Below are 26,567 nucleotides of genomic sequence, written 5' to 3'. Positions count from 1 at the left end.
GTGGACTGAAGAGTAGTGGGTATAAAATAATGGATACATCACATCAAATTTATATGTGCTAACAAAACCTTCATGTCTAATTTTTCACTCCTTGACTATTCCTTATAGATGTGGCTCTAAAAGTTGTCACAATTCACTTCTTATTGTGTTGATTTTGACCTTTTTCTATTAATTAAAAAAGGTGTTTAGATGGTTCATTATTTGTAAATATTATTTTACTTATATCATAAACTCATTTTTTTTCATCCTTTTTATTCTTTCAACCACCTTTATATCAAATAATTATAAAATGTGCTACTGTGTTATTCTAAATAATTTTTTTTAACTAATCTTCTATTCAAACAAATTTAGAGACAGTATATTACTGTAAGTCACAAGCTCAAGAAGAATAGTTTAATGAAGTTCTATGAAAAAAAAAAATTTTGAGCCCAAAAATATTTAGAAAACTGAGTCAAAATTTGCACTCAGTGACTTGATCACAATGTGATCGCAAAAAAGTAAATTCTACCGAAACAATTTTCATGCACACAGGGTAAGTACTTGCCATTGCCTCGTGTCCTCACAGCTCCCTCTTTTGAGCTTGTCTATGCAGTGTCATTTTTCCTTTATGAAGGGGTTATTATTGGAAAAAGAAAAAAAAATTTTGAAGAAAGGAGTTTTTTTTGTTAAGATAGTATTTTAGTAAATATGGTCTCAAACTATTCTTCTAAAGTTCGATTTTGATAGCATGACTTCATCTTACTTCTACCAAAATCATTTCTGGAAAACTGTCCTCCCTACAGCTACAAATTAATTAGGAAACATAATGGTTGTGGAGTAATATTTGAGTCCAAACTAGCTGTAGTTATGCAGTAGTTAATTGAGGAGAATATGAGACCGCCCTCTTTTCACCTCAGTTTTCATGATTTTTTCCCATGCCGTAGAACGGACCCAGCGGTATTTCAGCTTACATAGCACAGATGATTTTCGGAGAGAATGCCTGAAATAAGTTTGAATTTTTCAACATTAATATATTATGAATTGGTTGAACTCCCCAGAATTATACAGGTTCTGTATTCATATTCTCCCTTCACCCTTTCTGCTATCTCGTTTTTGCTCGTTTATAATATCTGTGGCAAGTCAAATAAGCTAAATATGTGTTTGACAAAAAAAAAAAAAAAAAAGGGGCGCTAAATATACGTTTTTCTTTTCTTCTCCACTCTCAGCTCAAAGAAGTGACAATGATACAGAAATTCGAAAGGAAAAAAAAAATGAAAGTTTGAATGAAGATCCTCTGTATTTATAATCGAAAGCAGCAACATCTCCCATAAATAGGGATAAAAAATGAGTCTAATCGAGTCTAACTTTGATACAATCGAGTTGAGTATCAATTCAATTTTATTAAGTTCAAACTCGATCTCAACCTCAAATTCGAATAGGATCGAACTCGAAAGCAACAAGTCGAATCGAGTTGAATTTTGACCTAATCTAGTTGAGTCTCAACTCAATCTTATTAAGTTCGAACTCAATCTTGATTTTAAATTCGAGTCCAGTCGAACTAGAGTTCCACCCTATTTGAGTTTTAAAAAATTAAAAAAAATTATTATAATTTTTTAAAAAAGTAAAATAATAAATTTTTCATAACAAATAATAAAATATTAGAAATATATTTGTAATTTCACTATTAAATTAAAATTTATATATACACACACACATATTTATATGATCAAGCGGCTTGCGAACTAATGAACTAGGGCCTCTCTTTTAGCTCAAATTCAGCTTGGTCGGCTCGATCTCGATGTTGACCGGTTTTGAGTCAAGTTTTGACTGAACCAATTCGTAAGCGGTTTGATTTGTTTGCAATCTTACCTATAAATGACATGTAACACATGAAATGGTTTAGCAACATTTTTTATGTCTAGCTTTTTTTGTTTTGAAGGATTGATGTCCAGCTTCAATAACGTATTTCTTCGAGTAACTCATTTTTTAGCGTTCCATTATATGGCTCAACTGTCATAGTTATTAATAAAGACAAGTCCTTGAATAAACACTTAGAATCTTCTGTTCCGAAATTACTTTCTGTTTTACCTATCCTATGTTTATACAACTGTCACGTGTGATGCATTGACAATTCAAGAAAACATTTGATTTATTGATCGATTTTGTTATCAGTTTGCTGGAGTTAACAATGCATCAACAAACAAACGTGACATGAAGTGTTGATTCTTTGAAAATGATGCATGTTGATCGCTACTACGAGCGGTTATTAGTCTGTTCGTTTGCACCTAATGGGAATCAACCACAATAATGCTATGTTATTGCACAACGTGTTTATCCACTTTAATACTATACGCTAAAGTCCATAAACACACAAAAATATTTTTTATGTATGTGGCAAGTTTGATTGGAAATCTAATGTCACTTCAAGAATTAATACATGTGTAAACTCGTCAATTATCATGGATTTAGCAACACGGACGCTGATGTGGCATATTTACAAGATTCAGCTGTCATGTCTATCCTACGAAAAACTTCATAATTATTACTAACCATGTCTGGAAACCTATTGTAGCAGTTGTACATGTGTGCCTGAGTGAGACCATGATAATTGACAAGGACACTTAATTATAGGCTTAAACACCGCTTTTATCATCGTACGAATATGAGACATGTAATTACCGCTTTTAATCATCATACCTATCAACATGTAACGCAAAAAATGAAAATAAAAAAACAAATGGTGAATTGTATTGATTATGATTATTCAACATTCACGGAAAATATTGAGCTCTTCTTTTTTCCTGAAAAGATGCAAATAAACTTTGGCTGTGGTGGTTCGTTTATGGCTACAAACCCGGGATCTTTTTCTTTTTTTTTTGAGAGTAATCCATGGCTATGTTAGTATATTAATCCTTGACAAGGACGGAGGGAGGGGAGTGGAGAGGCGGGGCAGCGACCCCCAAAATTTTTCAAAATTCTATTTTTATATACGCTTATTTAAAATGACTTGATAAAATTTTCCCATCTTACTTGCCAAATGTAATTAATAGTAACTTTGTACACCCCTTCTCTACATAATTTTTTTGGGGTGCTAATTTTAACTTAACTTTCACATAACAACTAACCTCTAATCCCCTAAATGAGGTAATATATTAATCAAATCTTAATTAAACTAAACTAGAATATCAATTAAAACAAAGTAAAATATAAAAGGGTTTTTCTAATGAGTGCTTTTAAGGCACTCGTTAACACACCTATTATTCACCTAAGCTACCATATATATACTTATACTAACAATTATTATCCTTTCTTACATTTTTATACTTTTTTTTATTTATTCTTGTCTACCCTCTCTCATATTTATTTACTTTCTCTAATTAATCTTATATTTTCAAAAATATAACACTTGAAATATATCTTAATAAGTGCCCTTAGACAAATTGTAAAATAAAAATAAAATCAGCATACAAATTCTATATGTTATTGTAAGTAATTGTAACGAATAGAACTCACCACAGGCACGAAAGTTAGAGATTCTTATTCTCAATTTTAACTATCAATCTCTAAATCCAAATACAAATATTCCAAGGCAAGTACTACTCTTAACCTTTTTCTTTAGAATGTCCTCTATTATGTTTTCAATCTTTAGTTATTCTTTATTTAAAGAATTATTCCTAGGCAGTGATTATTCTTTATAACATCTAACTTTGATGCGACATGGTAATATGTGATTTTTTTTTTCTATATTATTTTACTTTAATATCAAATAAAATTTAACTTCCTTGAATTCTAAGATTTTTTTTTTTTTTTTGCAAAAAGTAAAACCACTCAAGATTTTCTACATAGTGAGTGCAATTAAATAACATTTTTCATCGCATAATACCTGTATTGGTTAAGAACAGAACGATAGAGAGTTTGATTATGAGCATTTTATTTTAAACCTGTTCAAGCATTAAAATGCTAATTATAGTATTTTGAATTTGAAATTACAATTTGTGATACTTTTTTGCTTCATTAATTTTGTAATTCTACGTTCTCTATTGTTTTTTGTCCCCTCTTCATTAAATAAATATTTTTTTTGGCTCCGTTTATACTTCTTAAGCTACTATGAAGTAAGACTGCTAACTTTACCCTATAGGCTAATAGTACTTTACTATTTTTGTGTCTTTTACAAAATTTAGTCATAGTTAGTCCTTTTTAATGTTAAAAAGTAATGTTTTAGCTCCTAATTTAATTATTTAGGCCGAGTGACGTACGTCTTCATATTTGATCATCAACTAATCGCCCTGAGCATGCACTAGTGTTGTTTATTTTGATCGGTGCTATATATTCACGGGTATATATTTCAAACCATAACAATAATACAATTAATTTATTTATTTTGCAACGTGAAATTTAAAATCTAAAGAGTTTTATAGAAATGTTATTTTTTTTTTACCTCCAACGCTATGAAAACGGATTATATATATATATATATATATAAAGATAATAACAAATTCAGTAGATAGATTGTGTTAATTATTTCTAACTTTGAGTTAATTTTTAACTATAAGTTGCACGTTCCAGAGGGTTACTATGGATCGGATATTTCATTTGCCGGGATGACAGGGATGAAACTAAGGATCAGATATTTCATTTGCCGATGTTCTATTCTACCAACTCTGAAATTTCTCACAAGCTTGTGCTTCTGCTTCATTGATAATTACCTTTTATCTGTCACATTCAATGCTTCGCCTCAGATGGAGGTTAGCTTTCGTTTTCGAAACAACGAACGCCATTCTCAGGCCAAGTTGAAAAAAAGCAAGAGAAGTTGTCAATGTAGAAAATTATGCCACCTCATACTCATAGAGTTGAATCTCTCACTGCGAAGAACGCAGGTATGAATTCTTTGAACATTATGCCCATCGATCACTCGAACTTCCAAACCAGAGATCCTAAGGAAAATTAACGCCTTAAGGGTAGTAGGTTTGAGCCCTCATTTGTAGCAATCGACAGAGCTACTTTTGAATCAATGTAAAAATTGTTTGTTAGTCAGTGAAAGTTGGTGTCGGAGGGTTTAATCTTGGCGAAGTTTGGGTAAGCGAAACATGCGTGATTTGTGCAAAATTTAATTGGGGTTCGGTACCTTTATCTTTCATTGTTGGCTCTGATGTGAATTTTCCTCAACAAGTCCCCTGATGTGATGCGCATTTATGCCGGGACCTCTGTGGTCTAACGACGGGTCCATTCAGATTATAAAAGAGTTTCGCTCTCGCTGTTTCCAGCTCTCAAATTAATCCCCTTCCCGAAGCTCGCCGGACGAAATCACCTCAGTTTTCTTTTTCTGTAACTTACAAATCATGAGAAACTTCTCCACCTACCTTCAGTCTTTTGATTGAGGGATCGATTTGGTACCATTGCAGGTAATAAAATGTCTTAGAGATAACTGCTGGTCGGCCCTAGAGGCAAGTGAAACAAAAGATTTTGGTATCTTTGAGCAGATATATATCATGGGAGTTTCTTAAGAGTAATTAAGATTAGTTGTGTTTTAACGTGCTTTGTCCCTCCATTTGACCGACAAAAAATAATCAAGATTGTGTTGTGCACGAGTCAGTAGTGTTGGGTTTTTACAAACTTCACCACAAAATATGAACCATACTTTAGAAATTAAAATAATTTCTTCTTTTTTATTTTTCTTTCAATTTATCTAATTTTTAATATTCATTTTTAAGATTTAAAATAATTATTGATTCAAAACTATTTATGGAAGCAAAGATATGGTTTTTATAAAATAATAAGCAAAAACTTTTTTCTATTTTTTTGGATTGCTTTAAGGTTAATAAAATAAAAATATGTTCTTTTTTTAATGCAACATGGCCTCAATAAAGGCATTTTCGGCATTAAGGGGGTTTTTGTTAAATGTTTGATCATTCAAAGGGTGAGACCGTTATTTGGACAAATTACAGGGATTGATTAGTAATATGATCAAACCTAAGGGAAGGTAAATGTAATTAACCCTATTGAAAATGAAATAAACTTGCCCTACATACATCTATATTTTGCAAATTGGGCCTCAAAACCTATCTAACTCTACATGTATTTGACGGGAAGATTCCATTCGAGGTGAAGCAACTAGTATCTTTTATATTTCTCCACATTCAATTCTTAGCCCCTTTAAGGAGCTTCCTTATTGGGTCTCCGTCTAAAAATTTGACACATATAATAATTAATGTGGTTTTATTAACTCAATCCCATCACGTGCTTTAATTAATCCAATTCTACCCCAAAATCTATTTAGTTATTCCTTCCTTTTGAATATTACAAAACCCAGTCAGTGCATCAATGATCCAACCAACAAGAAATTGCATCAAACAAAAATTTATAAACCTTAAATCCATAATCAAAATTATTCTCAATTCTCTCAACATTCGATGTTTTCCATCACTCTTTATACCCTTTTATTTCTTTTATTTGAATATTTGTGATTGACTTGGAATTCCAGAAAATCACTCGCAAATAATTGGTGATTTACTTAACTTGGAATTCTAAAAAAAATCACTAGTCCTATTCTGGAAAAAAAATTATTTACAGATATCAAATTTGTTATAAATGTCAAATTTTTAGAGTGAATCCCGTTAAGGGGCTGGCTGAGAAATCGGATGCGATATTTCTCGTGTGACTGAATTTTGCTTAAAAAACAGCTGTCTTGGCAATTCAACATGGACTAGACAAGAATTCTAAAGCATAAGAGGGATCGTTTTTGTCAATTTCACCGTTGTCCTGGACCTAAAGGCAAAACGTTAGTTTAAGGTCTCAGAAGTCAGTCCACTGGCCACTAGCTGCTTAAAAAAAAAAATAAAAAAAAAATGAAGAAAAGGGGAGATTAAGTTACATCTCAGTCCTCATTGCAACTTGACTTGACACGACATCGTTCGATAGAACTAGACAAAACTGCTGCGATCAAATTCAAAGTCGCCGTCCGACGTCGTCGATCGAATCTGACCGTCCAAATATGTTGCTCGCCGTCTTGATCGCCAACTCCGAGGGAAATATCCTCGTCGAACGGTAAATCTAATACCTCAACCCACCATCCGATGTCGTTCTTTGTTTTTGTTTCTTATTATAAACCCTGCAAAATTGGAAGCTTCATGATTTATGTTTCCCACCAGATATGAGTCCCTGATTTTCCATCTTCGTTGTTATCTGTTGACATTTTATTGTAGCATCATTTTCGAATGATCGTCAGGGCAAAAGAAAAGATTAAAAGATTGGATTTATTTGCTAGGATTATGCTGAAATAAGAAATCAGTTTGGTATAAGCAGTTATGGAGCGTCAAAGCTGATGCCTTCTTTTTTTTCAAAAATATTGTGATGCCAATGGAAATTTGATAGATTCTTTTGTGGGTAAGGGATAAGGGATGGGAAGAAGGGCTGAAAGTGTTTATGTGGCTTTAATTAGATGTTTTCTAGGTCGAATGATTTGTCATTGATCCCGAGACATTACTAGAAAGTTAATTGGTTAAATATCTTGACTAAAAACTTTTGATGCTAGGTATTGGGAAAGATTTTATCCACTCAATGAGGCCCCTTTGCTATGTCGTCTGCTAACAAAAACTGACTAGGAAGATGATTATGATGTCAAATTAAATGTAAATTATGGACTTATGTTGTGATTCGCAAGAGCATTTTGCCACAGAGAAGATAGCATTTGCTTTTCCGGGCCGCTTTTCTCTTTGTTTTGGAAAGTACACATGGATGCTTATCCCCTTGACAAGGGAGTAACAAATTTTATTTTCCAGTCCTTTTTTTTTATATTAGATGAGGAGTTTTAGTTTCACACTTTTACATGGGGTTATGGTTGATTGTTTTGAAATATAGCACAGAAACAGGCAATCAGGATCTGTTGTTCTTTTTTAATGTTTAATGGGTTTTTTGAAAATTTATCATGTGATGTAGTTTCAATGGAGTCCCCGCAGAGGAACGTCTGCATTGGCGATCTTTCTTAGTTAAGCTCGGAGCAGATAATCTTAAAGGTGTAAAAAATGAAGAGCTCCTTGTTGCTTCCCACAAGTATGCAACTTCCCTTCTTTTTGTTATTGATAGTTAAGTTAAGGCCAGTATTTTAATTCCTTCCACATTCTTAGGAAGAATTAGAGATAATATCTTGTAAGTCACTTTTATATAGTCTCATTAGCTCATTGTTTGTTTTGCAGATCAGTGTATATTGTCTATACAGTTCTTGGTGATGTCAGCATTTTTGTTGTTGGCAAGGATGAATATGATGAACTTGCCTGTAAGAGTTTTGCCATATTTTGCAAAGTTTTTAGTTTTGAAGTTTTTTTGGGAAAAAGTTGAAACATATATTCTTTTGGGTACTTGGTACATATGCATTCCCCTAGATATGATTAAAAAGATCTTCTTGGCAAATCAAGGAAATTTAACGCATTTATCATATCATACTGTGGCAGTACATATTTTGATATGGGTGTGTCCTAATGTTGTCTTTCAGCATGTGATTGCAAAAGCAATTATGAAAAACTAACAGATCTTCTGCAAGTGGTGGGATCATGCTATGAAACTTTCCTGCTTTTTGGCTATTTTCCTTGGCTAGAGGGCCTAGGGGTGCTATCTAATGCAATCTGCGTGCTTAATTTCACCTGACTTGCAATCTCATTCTCTCTACGATAGAAGTAAATCTAATTTGTTGCATCTATTAAAAGTGTCAGAAGCAATCTTTGTGATAACATCTGCTATCAAGGACGTATGCGGAAAAGCACCAACTGAGCGCCTTTTCCTGGACAAGTATGGAAAGATTTGCTTGTGCCTTGATGAGATTGTGTGGAAGGTGAGAGGGTCTGTTAGTACAGTTTTTGCAATTTTCTTGTTTTCAAGTTGAAACATTTTTTATGCATCTATGTGAACTCCTGATCTTTATAGCATTTTCAATATAGTTGATAATGGTATTCCACTGGAGGGTGGGTAAGGCCTCCCAGCTGGTACATAGTTCAATTTTCCCTGCCCTTCCACCGGTTCCTCTGTTGCACTAGTTCAATTTTCCATCCCTTTCCACCAGTTCCTCTGTTGCACCAAAAGAAGAAAAGATCTAATGACATCATTCTTGCAATCAGTTGTCAGTTCCATGTAATGCCATATGTTCTGCCCCTTGCAAATGATTTCCTATATTCTCCCTGTCATGTATTTTTAGTTTCTAATTGATTGAGAGTGCACCTATATGCGTTGCAAATATGTCACAACACAGCACTAGAGAATGAATGCCTGCAACCGTAGAGCTTGTAACGTCTTGCAGTTTGTAACATTCGTTACAGCTTCTTGAATCACTGGTGGTCATATTGCTGCATGCTCCCTAGTGGTGCTTCTTTTATTTGGTTGCCAAACTTGGCCTGCATTGCACATGGTTGTTTTCTGCCGATTCTCTGATGTACTGGGTCCCCTGATCTTCTGGGAAGTAGGCTCAAGCTGTTGTTTCTCTCTCTTTTATAGGGATTGCTGGAGAACACAGACAGAGACAGAATCAAGAGACTAATAAGATTGAAACCTCCAACTGACTTCTAAGCGATGAGCATGTTGTTGTATCAAGTTTATTGGAGAAAGGCAGAGAGTTTTGCAGCATATTTTGTGTAATGGCATCACGAAATTTGTATGTATTGGTATGAAACAAATACTTCGGATTTTGAGTCTATGACTGCTGATTTTTTTGTACCAAATTTGCCTACGGGACTTCTGTAGTATAGCTTTTTTTTTTTTTTTTTTTTGTGTTTTGGGTTGTTGTTGGGGGAAGAGGGGGGGGGGTTGGTGGTTTTGGTTGTAACATTTATTTTCGTTTCCTGGCATAAAAATGCAGATTTTACGTATCACGGGGGTACCGTTGATCTTTAACACGGTCTGATTTTAACCGGATTCCAAAATCGAGAATTTCTCAATAACCAATCCATTAGCACCATGCACGGACTGTGGAGTGGGGATCCATAGTAGGCCATCTTTCGGCTCACCCCATATCAATGAAACCGAACCCTATCCAGGGCTCCAAATGTGAGGGAGGATCCAACAAGATCAACACCGAGTTTTCTGGTGTTAAAACCTTTAAGGGTTGAAAATTCCGCCAGCACGTGAAACATGACGATGACCTACATGACTGCTTCGCTTGTGCGGTGCATAATGTTTCTTCCATCGTGCTTTTAGTTTATCTACTAGAAACGAGTCACTATCCAAAATTTTGTTAGACTAATCATCAATGTCGCAGCTAGCGGTTCTTTACGAGGAAAAAAACAAAGATCACGGATATCTTTACCATTGTATAAAGCCTAAAGAAGGTCCTCAGCCGCACCTCCTGTCACTAATTGACTGGATGGTGTTGATTTGTCGATTCCTCTTAAATTAGTCTCTGACTTAATTTGGCGATGACTTTCTGAGCGTTATAATCTAATTATGCGTGTGTGTGTTTTTTTTTGTCTATGGAAAAAAGTATAAAGCCTAAAGAAAATGAAGAAGAAGATTCATAATATGGCGCACTGTACTGAATTATCATGATATTAATATTCCCCTTAAACTCGTTAATTACAGGAAGGCCAAAATTTGGGTAGATTCGATTTTTAAAAATTCAATAACTCAATTTGTGCTACACTATTTCACCAAGTGATGTGACATAATTTGGACTATTGAGTATTTGAAAATCGAGTCGATCCAAATGTGAGTCTTACCAAGAAGGTAAAGTAGTTAGGGACATGGACACATGTCGTGTTAACAAATAACCTGTAACTATATATAGGTAAATAAAAGGACAACAGAGTAATTCTGTCCAAATCAAAATAAATAGAGCAATAATGAAGACAGGTATTTTCTTTTTGGTTGAAATGGTACGGTACAATTTGAACCATTAATTTTTTTGAAAATCGGATCTCTTCAAACGTGGGTCATTCCAAAAAGGTCAATTTGTTAGAGACATAGACACGTGTCGTGCTAACAAATAACCTGTAACCATAGCTACATAAAAGGACGGCAGAGTAGTTCTGTCTAAATCAAAATTAATAGAGTAGTAGCAAAGACGGGTATTTTTTTTAAACTGAAATGGAGCAACTTCTGAACATAAATTTATATTAATCTTCAGCAAACCCCATACGGCCAAGGCATCATCAAGGCTCAAGGATTTAAGGACACCGTCTAAAACCCAAAACAAGTCAAGAGGGGTTGGTGGGTGAGCCATCACAGGCTTGGGAGCAAAATGTTGAGAGCAGTAAATTTTCTCATCTTCTTTGCTCTCGTCGCCACCTGCTCAGATGGAAGCAGATCAAGAATCATCCCACGGCCTGCTCAGCCTCTTCCATCCTTCAAAATCAACGCAACCCAGCCGCCGGTAAACTATTCGCGTGCATTTTTCTGTAGTACCATGTAATTGCATTGACTTGATTAAGACTCTACTTATCTGCAAAGTAATTCGCTTTTGTTTTTTTTTTTTGGGTCTTCTTTGTTTGGCTTTTTCAAATTGCTGTATTATTGCAGAATCAGAGGAGCACCTGTTCGTTTACGGTGAGCATTAGGACGAGCTGTTCATCTGTCCGGTACACCCGAGATCGTATCAGCCTCTCCTTTGGCGATGCTTATGGCAATCAGGTAATTCTACTGCACAAAATTCGATCATTCACAATTCATCTTTGTATGCAATTACTTGAAAGTTTGAAGCCAACCCATCATTCAGTTAATTAGTTTGATTCTGGTAGTGTTAAAGAAAAGCATGCTCTGTTTAAAATAGTAAATTGGGGTATGATATGATGGCTTCGGACAGTGATGGGCATGTTCTTGTTTGCTTAAAAACAAACCAAGTATTATACTTTTCCCTTTTCTGCTTATCTTCTTCCTGAGCTGAAAGAACAAATTATTCCGGACAACATCCTCCAAGTGCTGTTGTATGCTTTTACGTCAAATCTTTACGGCAACTTGTGACTAAATTACCTCTTATAATTTGTGGGTGTTTTTGGTTTGCAAGGTTTATGCACCAAGGCTAGATGATCCACGGTCGAGGACGTTCGAGCGGTGTTCAACGGATACGTTTGAGATATATGGACCCTGTACCTACCAGATTTGTTATTTATATCTCTACAGGGGGGGACGAGATGGCTGGAGACCTTATGATGTGACTGTTTATGGCTACAACACCCGCCCTGTTACCTTCTACTACGACGTTTTTATACCCAGGGACGTTTGGTATGGGTTCAACAACTGTTACTACTACGGTGCTGCTGCAGATAAGTCCGCTATGTAGAAGTAGTAATTTGTCAGGTCAGCCTACTTGAATTGAACGGGGGGTTTGTGTAATTTATGTACCACTGCTACTGCTAGTAGTATAGCTTTTACCGATGACTCCAGAGTTTTATGCAGGCGAGTGCTGCTATTAATAATAATGTTTGTAGTCGCTACTCGGTCAATAAAATAAATTGCTGGATCAATAAAAGATGATTTATTACGTGCCCAGTCAATATGATTGTTCTTGCTTTCTCGTTAGAATGGAAGGGGTAAAGGGCTTTTACCATCGTGCTAGATCCTCGAATTGTCATATTTTACATGGATGACTTTTATAGGCACGACCTCAACCGACTAATTTCCTCGCATCATGTTTGTGGAGGCATTAGATATCTGCCCCGAGTCCCAGGACGTTTATTTGAGCTGTGACATTGTGTCATATTACTGAAGCAGGCCGAATCCAAACACTGCTCTTTGTTGAACACACCCGCCATCAACAAATGTTGACCTCCGCTTTTACAATTGTTCATTGCAACGCCTGCTTCAGATAGGTAGACTAGAAGAAATGTTTTGAAAGAAAGTAACGAAGGTGATCCCTATAGCATTATTGTTTTGCTACTTTTGATAATCCAAACAACAGCATATTTCTTGGGCATTTCATCTTATTACAGAGGATAGACCAGAAAGAGTTTATCAGCTAATAGGACTGTATTGTTTGATGTAAACAGTCATTACTTGCAGTAGCGACGCTACTTGTACCAGCAAGATTACAGTTCACATGTATCAGAGCGACCGAAAAATGTGTAACGATTATTTGCAACGTTGTCATAGAAGAAATCTCGGATGAAACTGCAATAACCAAGAGGAGTGAGAAAAGCATTAATTGAATGTACGTTTGGCCGCCATTCAGGTAGAACGTAGAAGCAAGTATAACAAGAAGACAATTCTCACTTACAGAGGAACAAACTGAAGGAAAAATGCAAGCTGCGGGAAGGGCAAGTCTATGTACTCCATGATCTTTAATACAGCTTCTGACTTGATATAAGACCTGTAACAAGGACGTTATTCTTCAAAATAAAGGCACTAGATCTCACAACACACTTAACATGACTATTGGCACTACTAAGTTGATTCAAGGATTAAATTTACAATACTGAACCTTGACCAACCATTTATGCAAGTACCTGTCCTTTTCAACCACTACAACGCTTGAAATATCATCGGCAGCTCGTCCAGATCTTCTTAACAGTTTCTTGCCTGCTTCACTCTGTAGCGCTTCAAATCTGATTCTCCTGTAAAATAATTGCAAGTTTTATCAGGAAAATAAGCAAACCTGTGGGCCAAAAAGCAATACAAATCAGAAATTTCAAGAACTAAAACCACAAGGATTTTTCAACCATGGTCCTCTAAATCAGTTATGCATGCTAAACAAGAAAACCTTTATCAACAGTCCAACATTGCTTAAAACAGAACTACAAGTTCACTTGAAGGGGATTTTGAGCATCTCATAGACTTGACCAGAAATTTTCTTGTAACTTTGCACTTCCTGCTCTTTGATATGCTTCAAGAAATTCTGGAGGTAGCATCAGGGCAAGGCCTCATTCCACCAATGACCATTTCATTAACTTATTGATTCAAATGAGATATACATATTCAGTCTTCTTACCTTCATAAACTCATCCTTATGTTTATGAGTCCTAATTTTTCGTTACCTTCACATTAAGTTTTGTGAATGTACAATAATTATGTGTTTGTGGTATATGAGAGCATTTTCAAAGATCCAAACGGGTCAAGGGAGAAAACATACAAAGATGTCATCTAAGCTCTAAAGTCAAGGCTAAAGGGTCTTTTTCTAGACCTAAAACAAGATTACTAGCATTTTCAGAAGCAGAGACCTACATAAAGGAAAAAAGAAATGCATAAGCTGATAAAACACTAAACCCATAGGCAAATGAATATACGTACCTTTGTGGATCATTATCACGGACAAATTTCACACCTCCGTTACATAAGTTGCATACGCCTATCAAACAGATCAAGAACACATCTTCACTTTAGCCGTTCGTCATATACGCAGTGGTTTGCAGCCTATTATTTCCAATGACTACTCCAAAACAAAAATGAGGCAGCTAAATTTTCTTGTTTCCTACGATCTTGGATAATGATACAAGAAAAAAAAAAGTAAAATATTCCTTTTCTCCACTTCCAAATTAATCACTAGAAGAAAGGAAGGATTAAAAATTTAAAACCAATTTTCCCTCCCGAACTTAGTTCAGGATTTGTGCTACAAAAGTTCATCTTCTCCTAGTTAAGTTTAATCCGCAAAAGTTCTAGAAAAAAAAAATCGAATCTAATTTTGAGAAAATTGAAGAATTCGGTGTTTATAATGATGTTAATTAGTAACAAATGACTGGCAACTCAGTATGCTGCAACGAAAACTATTACCCAAGAGCTAGAAAAATTAATAGACAAGTGCCATTGATTTCAATTACATATTTAGTGAAATAAGCTGCAATTGATTAATGAAATACCGTCGAATAACATGATGGGCCGAGAATCTTTTTGGAAGAAACTAGACGTTGCCTCAACCCAGTCCACCGCATCGTCTCCGGCTGTCCGAGTTGGGCTGGAGATGGCCGCGTAAGTGTTAGGAACACTGGGGCGTCGGACTCTAAGAAGCGCCGGCGGAGACACTGTTAATCGTGCACACCCAGCTGGTGGGATGAGCGCCATGAGTTGAGAAGTTAGCATAATTGATGGAGGGAAGTAAAATCTAGTATAAAGTTGCTTAATATTTTACACAAACCATTTTCTGCATTTCCAAAAAATAAATTGAACATCAAATTACCCATTTCTCCTTGAAAGTCCAAGAATTTGCATATAAACCTTTGGGTTTTTAAAGCCGCAGTGCAAATAGTGAGTGTGTTTTGATTGCAAATTTATCTCAAATAATATTTCGCTTGCATCATAAACACATTTTCCAATCCACCTTTTTGTATTCCCAATTATTTTTTATTTCACATACATCGCGGGCCTGTTTGGAATCTCAATTTTTTTGCAAGTTTGTATGCTACTAGTTTTTTAACAACTTTTGCTACAGGAACTCCAAAAAATTTATCAAAGTTTTTTACCTACGCACTTCAAAATACCCAAAACACATAAAAAAATTCCCTTCCCTTTTTTCTTCTTCTTCCTCCCCCACCCCAACCCACCACCAACTCCGTCGTCGACCACTACCACCGGCACCGGTTTCGGCGCCGGTCTTCCTTTTTTTTTTTTTTCCCTTTCTCCCTCTCCCTCTCTTCCTCCCCCGCTGTCCTCCACCTTTACCCGATTTGGTCCTTCCCTTTTTTTTCTCCCTCTCCCTTTCCCCCACTCCTCTCCTACCACCCTTCCCCTTCCCCTCTCCCTCTGGCCGATCTGGTAGCAATACTAGATCGCACCAAATTGCCCAACGGAAGGCTGAGGAAAGGTTTGACTTTTTTTTTTTTTTGAAACTTAGGGTGAGGGTGGTAGGGGAGGAGAGGGGGAGAGGGAAAATTGCAAAAAAAAAAATAATAAAATTGTGTGCCTGATCTGTCCGGCAAGAGGAGGAGAATTGCCGATTGTTTCGACGACGACCACCACCACTACTACTAGTACAAACCACGGATTGTTTCTGTTGCTCCTCCATCACCGGCAGATGAAGCAGCGGCGGGCAAGGGAAGGGGGAGGGCAGAGGGGAGAGAGGGGGGGAGAGAGAGAGGGAGAGGAGAGGGACGGGTAGGAGATAGGGAGAGAAAATGCAAAAAAAAAAAAAAAAGTTTTCTGCTACAGACTGCTTGCTGGCAACTTCGGGAGAGGGATAGCCGAACAGGGGAGGGAAGGGAAGGGAGAAGAAGCGGGAAGAGAGGAAAGAAAAGAAAAAAGAAAGAAAGAAAAGAAAAAAGAAAAAAGAAAGAGAAGAAAGAAAATGAAAAGAAAAAAAAGTTTTTTATCTTACAAAAATTTTTCTACAATTTCTACAGTAATTTACAGTAAAATTTTAGACAAACTTCTAAAAAACTCAGGTTCCAAACGGGGCCCACATCATAAAAAGTACTATAGTAATTATTCCAAATAATATTTCAAATAATACTCTATTCAAACACACTTCTCAGTGGACCAAACCAGGGGTGGCAATGGAGCGGAGGACACCTCCCCCAAAACCCTCCCCGTTGCATTTTAATTCCGCCCACCCTTGTCCCATCCTCCCGTCCCGTCCCGTCCCGCTTCCCCCGTGAGGGCACCCGTAGGGTTAAAAAATGTTATTATATAATTTCATTATAATTAAATTTGAGCAAATAATCAAGTGCTAAAATATCAACACATCACTAAATTATTATTCATTGTAATTTCACAATTGAAATTCATAAAAATAATTAAACAAAGGTTATTTGAATACAATCTAATATGATAAAACAAATATAACTAAAATAATCAAATTTTCATTTCTGATATAAATACAATCGTTATATTATTATTATGTTTTTTTTAGAAAAAAATGTTATTGTGTTAAGTGTAGTTAGGAATTTAACATAAATATATTAATAAATTTGGTATAAATAATTAATAATTTTTATTAATAGACATATATAATTAGTAGTATAATTGATAATATCATTATATATATAATTATGTATATATATATATATATTTCAAATAGGTGGCGGGGTGGGGGAGTATACCCCCGCGCCCCGCCCCGTTGCGATCCTTAGACCAAACCCAATTCCAATCTTGAAAGTGTAGTGCTGAGTTCTAAAATTTAAACAAAGCTTATGTACAAGAAAAAAAATTTTATATTTGTGTGTATGAGTAATTATTAAGCATGTCTAGTAATTGTTCTATCTAACCAATGAAAGAGTATTATGTGAACATATAAGGGTTTCATTTGATTTTATTTAACATATCAAATAGATTTTACTTTTCATTTAACGTGTGAATCAGCAAGTGAGATTCTTATATGTTCACATGAAATTTTTTTATTAGTTCTTGAACAACTATTAGACATATCTATTAGTTATTTTGAACCAACATAAAACTTTTCAAGATTATACTCCTTTCAAATTTAGTTAATCAACTTGACATCAAACAAGATTTGACCCGATGATTAAATTTTAACGAAACAATTATTAGAAGCTCAATTCCAAAAGGTTGAATTTCAAAACTTGCTTGAGTTCGATTTGAGGAGAAAAACTTCAATTGAACTTAATATTGATTGGAATTGGATAATGATAAAATATAGTAATTGCATGCAGGAAGTTAAAATGTTACCCAAATTCTGCATATACAAATTACATTTCGAGTTTGTCTCAAACTGTAGTCAAATTAAGTCTAAAAGTAATGTTTTGAGTGTTAGTATATTGAATAAGAGCTAAACATTACTTGAAATTAGTTCATGTAAAATTAGAATTGATCCATTTCTCTATTGCATGCTAAGTTGCCAACCACATGGTATTTCGTCCGTAGATAACTGAATATCATGTCTACCTAAGCAGTGGACAACCCAATTCTCTCAAAACAATTGAGTAATAGGTAGCTCCATTTCGTGTTTGATCCAAAACTTCATAATTCGGAGCGGCGCCAAAGGTACTAATGGGAACAAGCAAGGGGCAGTGTAGGAATTTGATATTTTACTACAACAGTCGTAACAAAGTAGGAGTATTAATTAATTGTATACACATGGAAGCCACGTGGGACAATATATACCTGAACCGCCACAAAATTCGGCCAATGAAACTCGAGTAATGTCGTCATCGACCTACGAGGCTACGACGATTCATGAAATTACCAAAACCTGGGATTCTGACAGTCCAATCCATAGTTCCAAACCCGTTGTTACCATTTGTTTGACTTTTGGGTCGGTCTTCTCGCTGTCCAGCTCATTTGCCTATTTGTCTCCCTCCCCGGGTGGCCGCGGTCAAACTACCAAGGTTCAAAATTTCTGAAGCAGCATTGGAATCTGGCAGAGAGCAGAACCCAGAAGGCCAGAACCAGAACATGGAGTGGGTTGCCGAAACTGTGGAATCAATAAAAAGTTTTCAAATTAGGAAGGCCCTCAACGACGCCGTCAGCTTTGGTTTGGTTTCTTCCTCTTTACTTTATTTCTCATTTTGGTTTGTTGCCTTCCATTCATTCGTTAAATTTTAGTTTATAACATAAACATTGTTTTTTTTTTTTTTTCAAGTTATCTGTTCTTTGAGGAAGTCAACATTGATGATTGAGCAAAACCCGTTTGATCAATCCCATCGTTATAAAAATTTTCTTGCTCTTTCTGATGAACTCACAAAATACAGAGTCAACGTCTAAGTTTGCTCAGTTACAGATTGTGGGGAAATAAATTAGTTTATGACATAAACGTCTAAGTTTGTTATGTTAAGTGAAGCTTCATTGGTTCATTTTGGTTTTTCTCATCGAGAAATCATCTAAGAAATTAGTAGCGGATTTAGTCCTTCTGCAACACTCTACTGTCTAAATAGTGATTCATTTGTTGCTCGGAATGTGTATGCATTCCAAATTAGTTGAAGTCATATCTGCAAATTTATATGGATGTTGTGGTTTAGTAGCCTATCAAGATGGTTAGCGTTCTAACGTCTGTTTTTGTTCTGCTCAGGTATGATTATTAGTAGTGCGCTCATAATATGGAAGGCGTTAATGTGCATTACCGGGAGTGAATCTCCTGTAGTTGTTGTTCTTACTGGAAGCATGGAACCTGGTTTCAAGAGGGTAAATTTATCCAACTCTACTGTCCAAATAAACCTTTATCGATGAGAACCAACCAGTCGGGCTGTTAGTCAAAGAAAGCCAGAAACCAGTTAGAGCTGAAAAGCTGATTTGTTTCGAGAATTCAATGCGCTTATGAATTGTCTTGGAAACTTCTGTTCCCGACTCAGTTTTGGAGAAGCTCAGTGCCTTCTACGATCCTAAACTTTCTTCTATTGCAGATTGAAATGCTCTCCCGTTCTCTCTGTGTCACTCTGCTTCTTACTTTTTCCATGGCTTGTATACCGCCTCAACAGAATCCGAACTTTTTCTTCTGAGGACAATTTTTTGAGTTCATGAAAACCGTGCTAGTGCTTCAAGTTCCTTTTCTCTTTTGAAAGATCTATGTTAAGTGTTGAGTTAATTTAACTGCCCTTTATTGAAGAAGCAGTATTATGCATTGTACACACCAAAGTGACACCTATTTTTATTTGCAGGGAGACATTTTATTCTTGCACATGAACAATGATCCTATAAGAGCAGGAGAAATCATTGTTTACAATGTTGATGTAAGAATTCTTATTCTTGTCTCTGATTATCCCTTTCATTGTATGTAATAATCAGTCAATAACATACTCAAAAAAGAGAGTGCATATTTAATTTCTCAATCTTGTTGACCTCCGCCTTCTGGCAATTCACTGTTTACACATTCACCTTTGCACTTTTGCAGGGGCGTTCAATTCCAATTGTCCATCGCGTAATCAAGGTAATCAAATTATCAGTTATTCTTTGTTTTCCAATTATTTCTGCAGTGCAGTAAGAGGTGAGTGGTGAATTTTACCGTTCAATGAGATTTCACCCTGTTATTCTACTTGTGAATCTCAGATCACCTTCTTTCTTCATACATTATTATCACAAAAACTACCATGCGGCTACTGGTCTTTTTGTTTTCAATTCCATATTCCCATTGCTCTTGTAGGTTCATGAACGAAAAGATACAGGAGAAGTTAACATTCTGACAAAAGGTGCCAGATCTTTACTCTTGCTTGCTCTATCAAGATAGCTAATTATGAATTTATTTTATGTTTTTACCATGCTGAGAGAAGATGACAGCATTTCCATCAAGTGCTCCTATGCTTTCACTGCTTTTCCTTTGGACAAACAACGGTTTTTTATTTGGTTAAACAGAGGTTATCTGTTAAATACTTTCTTGTTCTCCAATTCCTCTACCTTTTTCCCCTTTTTTCTCTCAGGGGATGCCAATCCTGGTGATGACATAGGTTTATATGCTCCTGGACAGCGCTGGCTTGAGCAGCGCCATATAATGGGTAGAGCTGTGGGGTAATAATCTGTAAAATGATATCATTCTCCTCCCAGCCCTTGATTTCTCTCCTTTTCTCCTTTGTCATGACCTTTCTTGCTTCCTTTTAAATTACACTAAGTGGTATCTCAGATATATAATCTTTGGTATAGTCAAGGGAAACTGTAACATCGATACAGTGACACGGTACCCTCGTGCTTTTTGTGGGCTAACAATATGCAGCACAACAGCAGAAGTAGAGCTGAGGAAAGTGAGCATGACCAGGAGAACTAGAGCTCATACCTGTTTTTGATGTTATAACCATTTCTTCTGGGCTTGCAAGTGATTAATACTTGATTGTTAAAGGAATGTATGTGTATTTTCTCATTATGATTGCCAAAACAAGGGCTGATCACCTTCTCTTTTTCCCTTTGTGGGTGGTGCATAATCAGGTTCTTACCATATGTCGGCTGGGTGACCATCATTATGACTGAGAAACCCATTGTCAAGGTTTGTGAACTTTTGATCTGTACTACTTATATTGTCCGGTTCTTGATCATAAGTGAAAAGGATCAAATTGCTCGACAGAGACTAAAAATTTTCCTGTTCTACACAGTACTTCTCAAATTGTGTATATATTAAATTCTTGATGCATCTCTCATTGAATTTTAAAGATGATCATGTCAAATTTCATATTAGCTATAGCAGCAAGATTTTGAACTGCTTCCAGGTTTGGTACTGCCCCAAAAGTAGTTTGATTTGATGGAATACCTACTACTTTATTAATTTTTTTCCCCACATCTGCAGTGTGTTCTCATTGGTGCATTGGGGTTACTTGTCATTACATCGAAAGACTGAAGTGCCGACTTCTTGGAGCTGCAACAAATACTGGCATACATTGGAAACAGCTGCTCGATTCATCTCTTGGTGTTAGTTTTCAGTGTAATGGTTCTGCATAAGAAATACAAAATTTTTTTGTTTCTTACCTTGATTGGGAAGGATAGAAGTGCATTTGTATATCTGTTCTATAGGAAAACCAATACAGTGTTAAGCATCGTTGCTGCTTGGATGCAATTTTTGTCCTTCGGTTGCTGAAACGCATCAGGTATCTGCCATTATTCCATGAATCCATCAAAGAATCGAACTACTAAGCATCCCAAATTTCATAACACAACCTGCATTTGAAGGGGGAATAAAAAAAAAAAAGAATGTTGCCTACAGCATGCAATAACCAGCTATTATTCACATGCTAACAAATCATGATTTTTGCGTTGATAATATAATATCCATAGAATTCGCCTACATATTGAGTTTATAGGTATGAATTAGGGGTGGGCATGGGTCAATTACCCGTTCCTTTGAGCATTTGGTTGACTCGATCCCCATCTAATTAGTCAGCAATTTTCCGGTTCTTATTCGTGCTACGTGTCAGCGGTATTCAATGCCCTGCCCTGCTTATGATTTAATCTTTAAATAAATGATCTATACTAATTTAATTTTGTATTTTATGTATTCATCTAAGATTCAACACAAATTTTAGGGATAATTTCAGAAACCTCCCCTGAGGTTTCTGACAATTTCACTGACCTCCCATGAGGTTTCCACAATTACACTGACCTCCCCTGGTAGAACTTGGGACCCAATTGCTGACATGATATAATGTGAAATTACTAATGTACCCAAGACATTGTGTTTTATTATAAGACTAAAATCTGATAAATAAGTCATTAGGGCCCAAATTAAAATTTTCAATTTCATTAACCAACTTACAGTTAATCTGGCTAATTAGAAACGCATTTAACGAACTGGCGCCAATTTCATTCACCAATATGGCGCCATTTTGCTGATTGACATCAGGGACAAGACAACAAATCAGTCTTTTATATATTGTGAAGAAGGCATCAAGAGAAGAAAGGAAAATAAGAAGAAACGTAGTGAAGATGGAAGCTAAAGAAACCTGCAATTTTCATTCAACTGGTGAGGCAGTGATGACAGCATTCTAATTTCATGGTTTTGAAGCAGAAAGGAGGGAGTATAAAAGGCAAATTCTAAGATTTTTCTACTCTAAATCACAAAAATAATAACAGAACAGGTATGCAAGCTCTGTAAATTTTCAGAAATATGATTGAATATGACCTATTACGTCCAGACTGTTACTTCCAGAACATGTAAATTTAGTTAGATGAACATGAATTTAGTTAGATGTTAAAGTCAAAAGCATGACAAAAATCATCATTTGTTACGTTGATCATAGTTGTTCAATGCTTGATAAGCTGAATAGATGATATAGTTTGATAAGTTGTGATCACTAGTACATGTAGTTAGATAAGTTCATTATCTGTTATGTTGACCATAATTTTTGAATGCTTGATAATTTGCAATAAGTTAGATAAACTGTCTATTCTACCAAATCTACGTTTGAGATCTTTGAGTTGTGCCCTGTTCTTCATTTATTGAGTAAAAGTGTTTCATTATCATAAAATCATGTTAATGGTTGTTAGTGCTGAACTATTAATGTTAATAATGTAGGATGGTGAACATTGGTGCTTATGACATAGTTGTGCATTACAAGGGAAGAAAACTGAGGATTCCGAATGTTGATCATGATGGCTACTTGTACATTAACTTGCTATATGATGTTGCTGACAAAGCATTGAGTGAAATGCCTGGAAATGTGAATATGATTATACATATGAGGCATGAAATTCCTGGAACATGTGAAATGCGTGATGTTAATGACGACAAAGCAGTAGTTGAGATGTTTAAAATGCATCAATCTGGAATTGTAATCAATTTGCATGTGTATGAAATGGAAATTATTCCAACTAAGCCTGATAGACCTTTAAACCATAACAATGATCAGAACAACCAAGAGAATTTAGGCATTGTTCCTTATGAAGGGGTGGTTGTTGACCTTGGAAATTCTGATGATGAATTTGAGGACTCTAGTTCTGAAGAGTCATGGAAACATGTGCTTGATAACGATAATGAAAGTGATATAGATGATGATAGAGTCTCAGTGGAGAGTAGTGACTTGAGTGATACTAATTTTTCTGATTTTGAAGAAAATGAGGATTGTGAAGTGGTTCCTGATTCCGAATCTGATCAGGAACTTGATCCTATGAGAGAAGTGATGAGATCAAAAATGTGGGTGTACAATCCAAGAGAGGAGATTGAGTTTGAGAAGGGCCAATTATTCACCAATGTGGATTCCTTTAGAGCAGCTTTGAAGGATTATGTCATCCAAAAGGGATTTCCAGTGGTAAGATTGAAGAATGAGAAAACTAGAGTGACAGCTATTTGTGGTATAGATGGTTGCAAATGGAGAATTCATGCAAGTCCTGTGGCTGATTCTATCACTTTTATGATTAAATCTTACCAACCTGAACACACTTGTGTGATGGATAAAAGTAGTGTAGAGGCCACATCAGATTGGATTGCAAAGAAGTTGGTGCCTTTGATGAGAGATCATCCTAACATATCTAGCCAGGGCATAGAAGCAGAGATGATAACTAAGTATGGTATTAAACCAAGTTACATGCAGCTTTTTAGAGCAAAAAAGAAAGCAGAACAGGAGATTCAAGGAAACTTTAGTGATTCTTATGGCAAATTACCAAAGTATGCAGCTCTTCTAAGACAATATAATCCACAAAGCATTTGCAAAATACATTATGATAGGCCAAATCTCCTTGTAGAGCCCAGATTTTTAAGAATATTTGTTAGTTTTAGAGCACAAAAAACTGGTTTTCTTGAAGGTTGCAGGCCATTCATTGGCTTTGATGGCTGTCACTTGAAGGGTCCCTTTGGTGGTGTTTTACTCACAGCAGTGGCCTTAGATGGGAATGATAGTATATTTTCAATTGCATTTGCTGTAGCTGAATGTGAAAACAAGGAAACATGGGGCTGGTTTTTTCACTTTTTTGAGGAGTTTTTTGGACCATTCAACAGCCATTTAACCTTTATGAGTGATAGACAAAAGGTACTGCTCAGAACAATCTACTTTTTATTTGGACTTGTTGAAGGATCTGAAAAAGCTTTTTTTGACTCATCTATTTGCTGTTTTAGGGGCTCAACCTTGCTTATGAGGAGATTTTTCCAAATGCTAGTGGTAGATATTGTTGCAGGCACATTTGCAGCAATTTCAAGCAGCAATTTCCAGGCATGCTGCTTAATAGTTTCTTGTGGAAGGCAGCAAAAAGTTATGATCAGATAAGTCACAATGAAGCAATGTCATCCATTAAAGACATCAACATACAGGCTTACAAATATTTGGACAAAATTCCCAAGAAGGCATGGTGTAGATATGCATTTGCAAAAGAAATTAAATGTGACCATGTCACAAATAATTTCACTGAATCGTTTAATTCATGGGTTGGTGATCTCAGGGGCAAACCCATACTTACCCTTGTTGAAGGTTTGAGAAGGAAGTTCATGAAGAAAATGCATAAGAGATACCAAAAAGGATGCATATTAACTAACAGAATCACCCCAAAGTTTGCTGAAAAGCTCAAAAAAATTACTCAAGCATCAAGGCATTGTACACTAAATATGGCAAGTGAGGATACATTTGAGGTTGGTGATATGGACAGATCATTCATAGTCAATTTAAACCAAAGGACTTGTGATTGTGGTGCCTTCCAATTAGTTGGAATTCCTTGCAAACATGCTGCACTTGGCATTATCTACAAAAGGGAAAAGTTGGAAGATTACTGCGATCAGTGGTTCTCCAAAGACATTTACTTGAAGGCATATGCTTCTATGATTCATCCTATACCTCATGAAAAAAGGTGGCCACCTATGGATGAAATTACCCCTAAGTTTGTACTGCCCTCTCCTTTGAGAAGGGCTCCTGGTAGGCCAAGAGTTAACAGAAGAAGAGAAGCTGATGAAGGACCTTCATCTCAGCCAAAAAGGTCTAGTACCTTAAAGTGTGGAAATTGTGGTCAGTTTGGTCACAACATGAGAACATGTCAAAGAGCTCCTGTGCAAAGAAAGAATCCAGCCTATACTCATGCTCAACAGGTATCATCATACACACATTTGAACAAATTAAATGTTCTTTCTTGATTCAACATGCTGCTTATGTTGTTTACTTCATGGTAGATGCCAACTAGAAGAGGGAAACCAGGCAGAGGAATTGCAAATTTAGGACTGCAAGGATCTGTTCTTTGGGTATAAATCATATTTGAATTATGCAATTAGTCTACAATGTCACTTAGTCATATTACTTTAACATGTAAATTTGTTATAACAGGATCATACACATGGGAATGTGCCTATCGTGCATTCAGGTCAAGGTTGCAATTCAAGTCCTTCCACTGGAAATGCTGCTACAAATATTCAGGTTAATGTACAGACAGGTGTAATTGCCTCTAAAAGAAAGGTACGGGCTCTTTTGTTTAGTTCTCCAATCTAGTGCTGCTACATATGTATTCAATAAGGCACAAGCTCTTTTATTTTGAACAATTGCAGAGAGGAAGGCCTTCAAATGCTACTTCGACAAATGCTGCAACAGGTTCTCGCAGAAGAGTTGCACCAGAACTTGCTCAAGCTCCTGTGCAAGCCCCTGGTGATGCTCAAGCTGCTACAACTGTTAGGATGAACACAGTTGCAACTCTTAACTCTACCAATATTAGCACCAGCGGCAGTTTTAGCTTGCATTTCTAATGGAAGCTATTGTGCTTACATTTCTCTTCTTTTGTACTTAGTGGTGCTTGTGAATTATAGTTCATTAATATGCTGCCTACTCATGCTTTTGTATCTGGTGTTGTGTGAAACTATGACTAAACAATGGCTTTGCAATCCTCACCCTCTGCCTGAATTGTTCAAGGCAGATGGTGTTTTGGATAGTCTTGGATTGCATTTCTATTTATTTAATATATGGTTATGAAATCTGAATTGACATTACTCTTGGATTGCAGTTTTAGTTTGCATCTTGTTACTGTTAAGGCCTCATAAATGACTATTTTAGTTCTTAATTTGTTTTGTTTAATGGATCTGTAATGTTGCAACTTGAGCAAATGACAAGTAACTTAGTTTTTGCATTGCTCATGAACCTGATCTGTAATGTTGCAACTTGAGCGGATGACAAGTAACTTAGTTTTTTCATTGCTCATGAACCGGTTCAATTCATTCTTTTCCACCTTAGTTTCTGCAACAAGTCACTCTTTTCTACCTTAAATATTGATGCTTAAAGTGAAAGTGGCTTCCTTCTTAATGCTGGTCCACAATATGTTGAAGATAAAAAATCTGTTCGATTCATCCAAAGTCAAGGTACTGCCGTGGTGCTCTAGATGCAAAGATCAGGATCTATGATGTTGGCATGAAAAAAAAA

General features: G+C 35.9%; 4 protein-coding genes across 5 annotated transcripts; 3 read left to right on the top strand and 1 right to left on the bottom strand.

The window, feature by feature from the left end:
* The first annotated feature begins 6,794 nt into the window (after positions 1 to 6,794).
* LOC113738711 (uncharacterized) lies at positions 6,795 to 9,683 on the top strand. Its single transcript, XM_027265952.2, has 5 exons — positions 6,795 to 7,023; positions 7,915 to 8,028; positions 8,172 to 8,251; positions 8,679 to 8,803; positions 9,460 to 9,683. Exons 1-5 carry the CDS (start codon positions 6,971 to 6,973, stop codon positions 9,529 to 9,531), a joined length of 444 nt encoding a protein of 147 aa, XP_027121753.1. The 5' UTR covers positions 6,795 to 6,970; the 3' UTR covers positions 9,532 to 9,683.
* A 1,308-nt stretch (positions 9,684 to 10,991) lies between these two features.
* Positions 10,992 to 12,449, top strand: LOC113740100 (embryo-specific protein ATS3A-like). Its single transcript, XM_027267610.2, has 3 exons — positions 10,992 to 11,329; positions 11,476 to 11,586; positions 11,960 to 12,449. Exons 1-3 carry the CDS (start codon positions 11,198 to 11,200, stop codon positions 12,233 to 12,235), a joined length of 519 nt encoding a protein of 172 aa, XP_027123411.2. The 5' UTR covers positions 10,992 to 11,197; the 3' UTR covers positions 12,236 to 12,449.
* Positions 12,450 to 12,781: 332 nt separating this feature from the next.
* LOC113740099 (DCC family protein At1g52590, chloroplastic) lies at positions 12,782 to 14,990 on the bottom strand. The gene is made up of 5 exons (XM_027267609.2): positions 14,745 to 14,990; positions 14,179 to 14,236; positions 13,398 to 13,505; positions 13,169 to 13,261; positions 12,782 to 13,062 (listed from the first exon to the last, which is right to left on the bottom strand). Exons 1-5 carry the CDS (start codon positions 14,962 to 14,964, stop codon positions 12,981 to 12,983), a joined length of 561 nt encoding a protein of 186 aa, XP_027123410.1. The 5' UTR covers positions 14,965 to 14,990; the 3' UTR covers positions 12,782 to 12,980.
* Positions 14,991 to 18,004: 3,014 nt separating this feature from the next.
* LOC113739435 (uncharacterized) lies at positions 18,005 to 21,307 on the top strand. Of its 2 annotated transcripts, none has more exons than XR_011812918.1 (8): positions 18,005 to 18,310; positions 18,845 to 18,957; positions 19,431 to 19,502; positions 19,664 to 19,699; positions 19,913 to 19,958; positions 20,187 to 20,575; positions 20,686 to 20,743; positions 21,041 to 21,307. XR_011812918.1 is itself a non-coding variant. In XM_072045484.1 (8 exons), the coding sequence occupies exons 1-8, from the start codon at positions 18,232 to 18,234 to the stop codon at positions 21,089 to 21,091; spliced, it is 543 nt and encodes a 180-aa protein (XP_071901585.1). In that variant the 5' UTR covers positions 18,011 to 18,231; the 3' UTR covers positions 21,092 to 21,307. The 2 variants fall into 2 exon arrangements, 1 of the variants encoding a protein (XP_071901585.1); XM_072045484.1 differs by having other exon boundaries at positions 18,011 to 18,310; positions 20,187 to 20,274.
* The last annotated feature ends 5,260 nt before the right edge of the window (positions 21,308 to 26,567 follow it).

Source organism: Coffea arabica, chromosome 4c, assembly GCF_036785885.1.
Source record: "Coffea arabica cultivar ET-39 chromosome 4c, Coffea Arabica ET-39 HiFi, whole genome shotgun sequence".
Lineage (NCBI taxonomy): Eukaryota > Viridiplantae > Streptophyta > Magnoliopsida > Gentianales > Rubiaceae > Coffea > Coffea arabica.
Note: the sequence above shows the minus strand (reverse complement) of the source record. Positions and strands in the feature narration are given on the sequence as shown.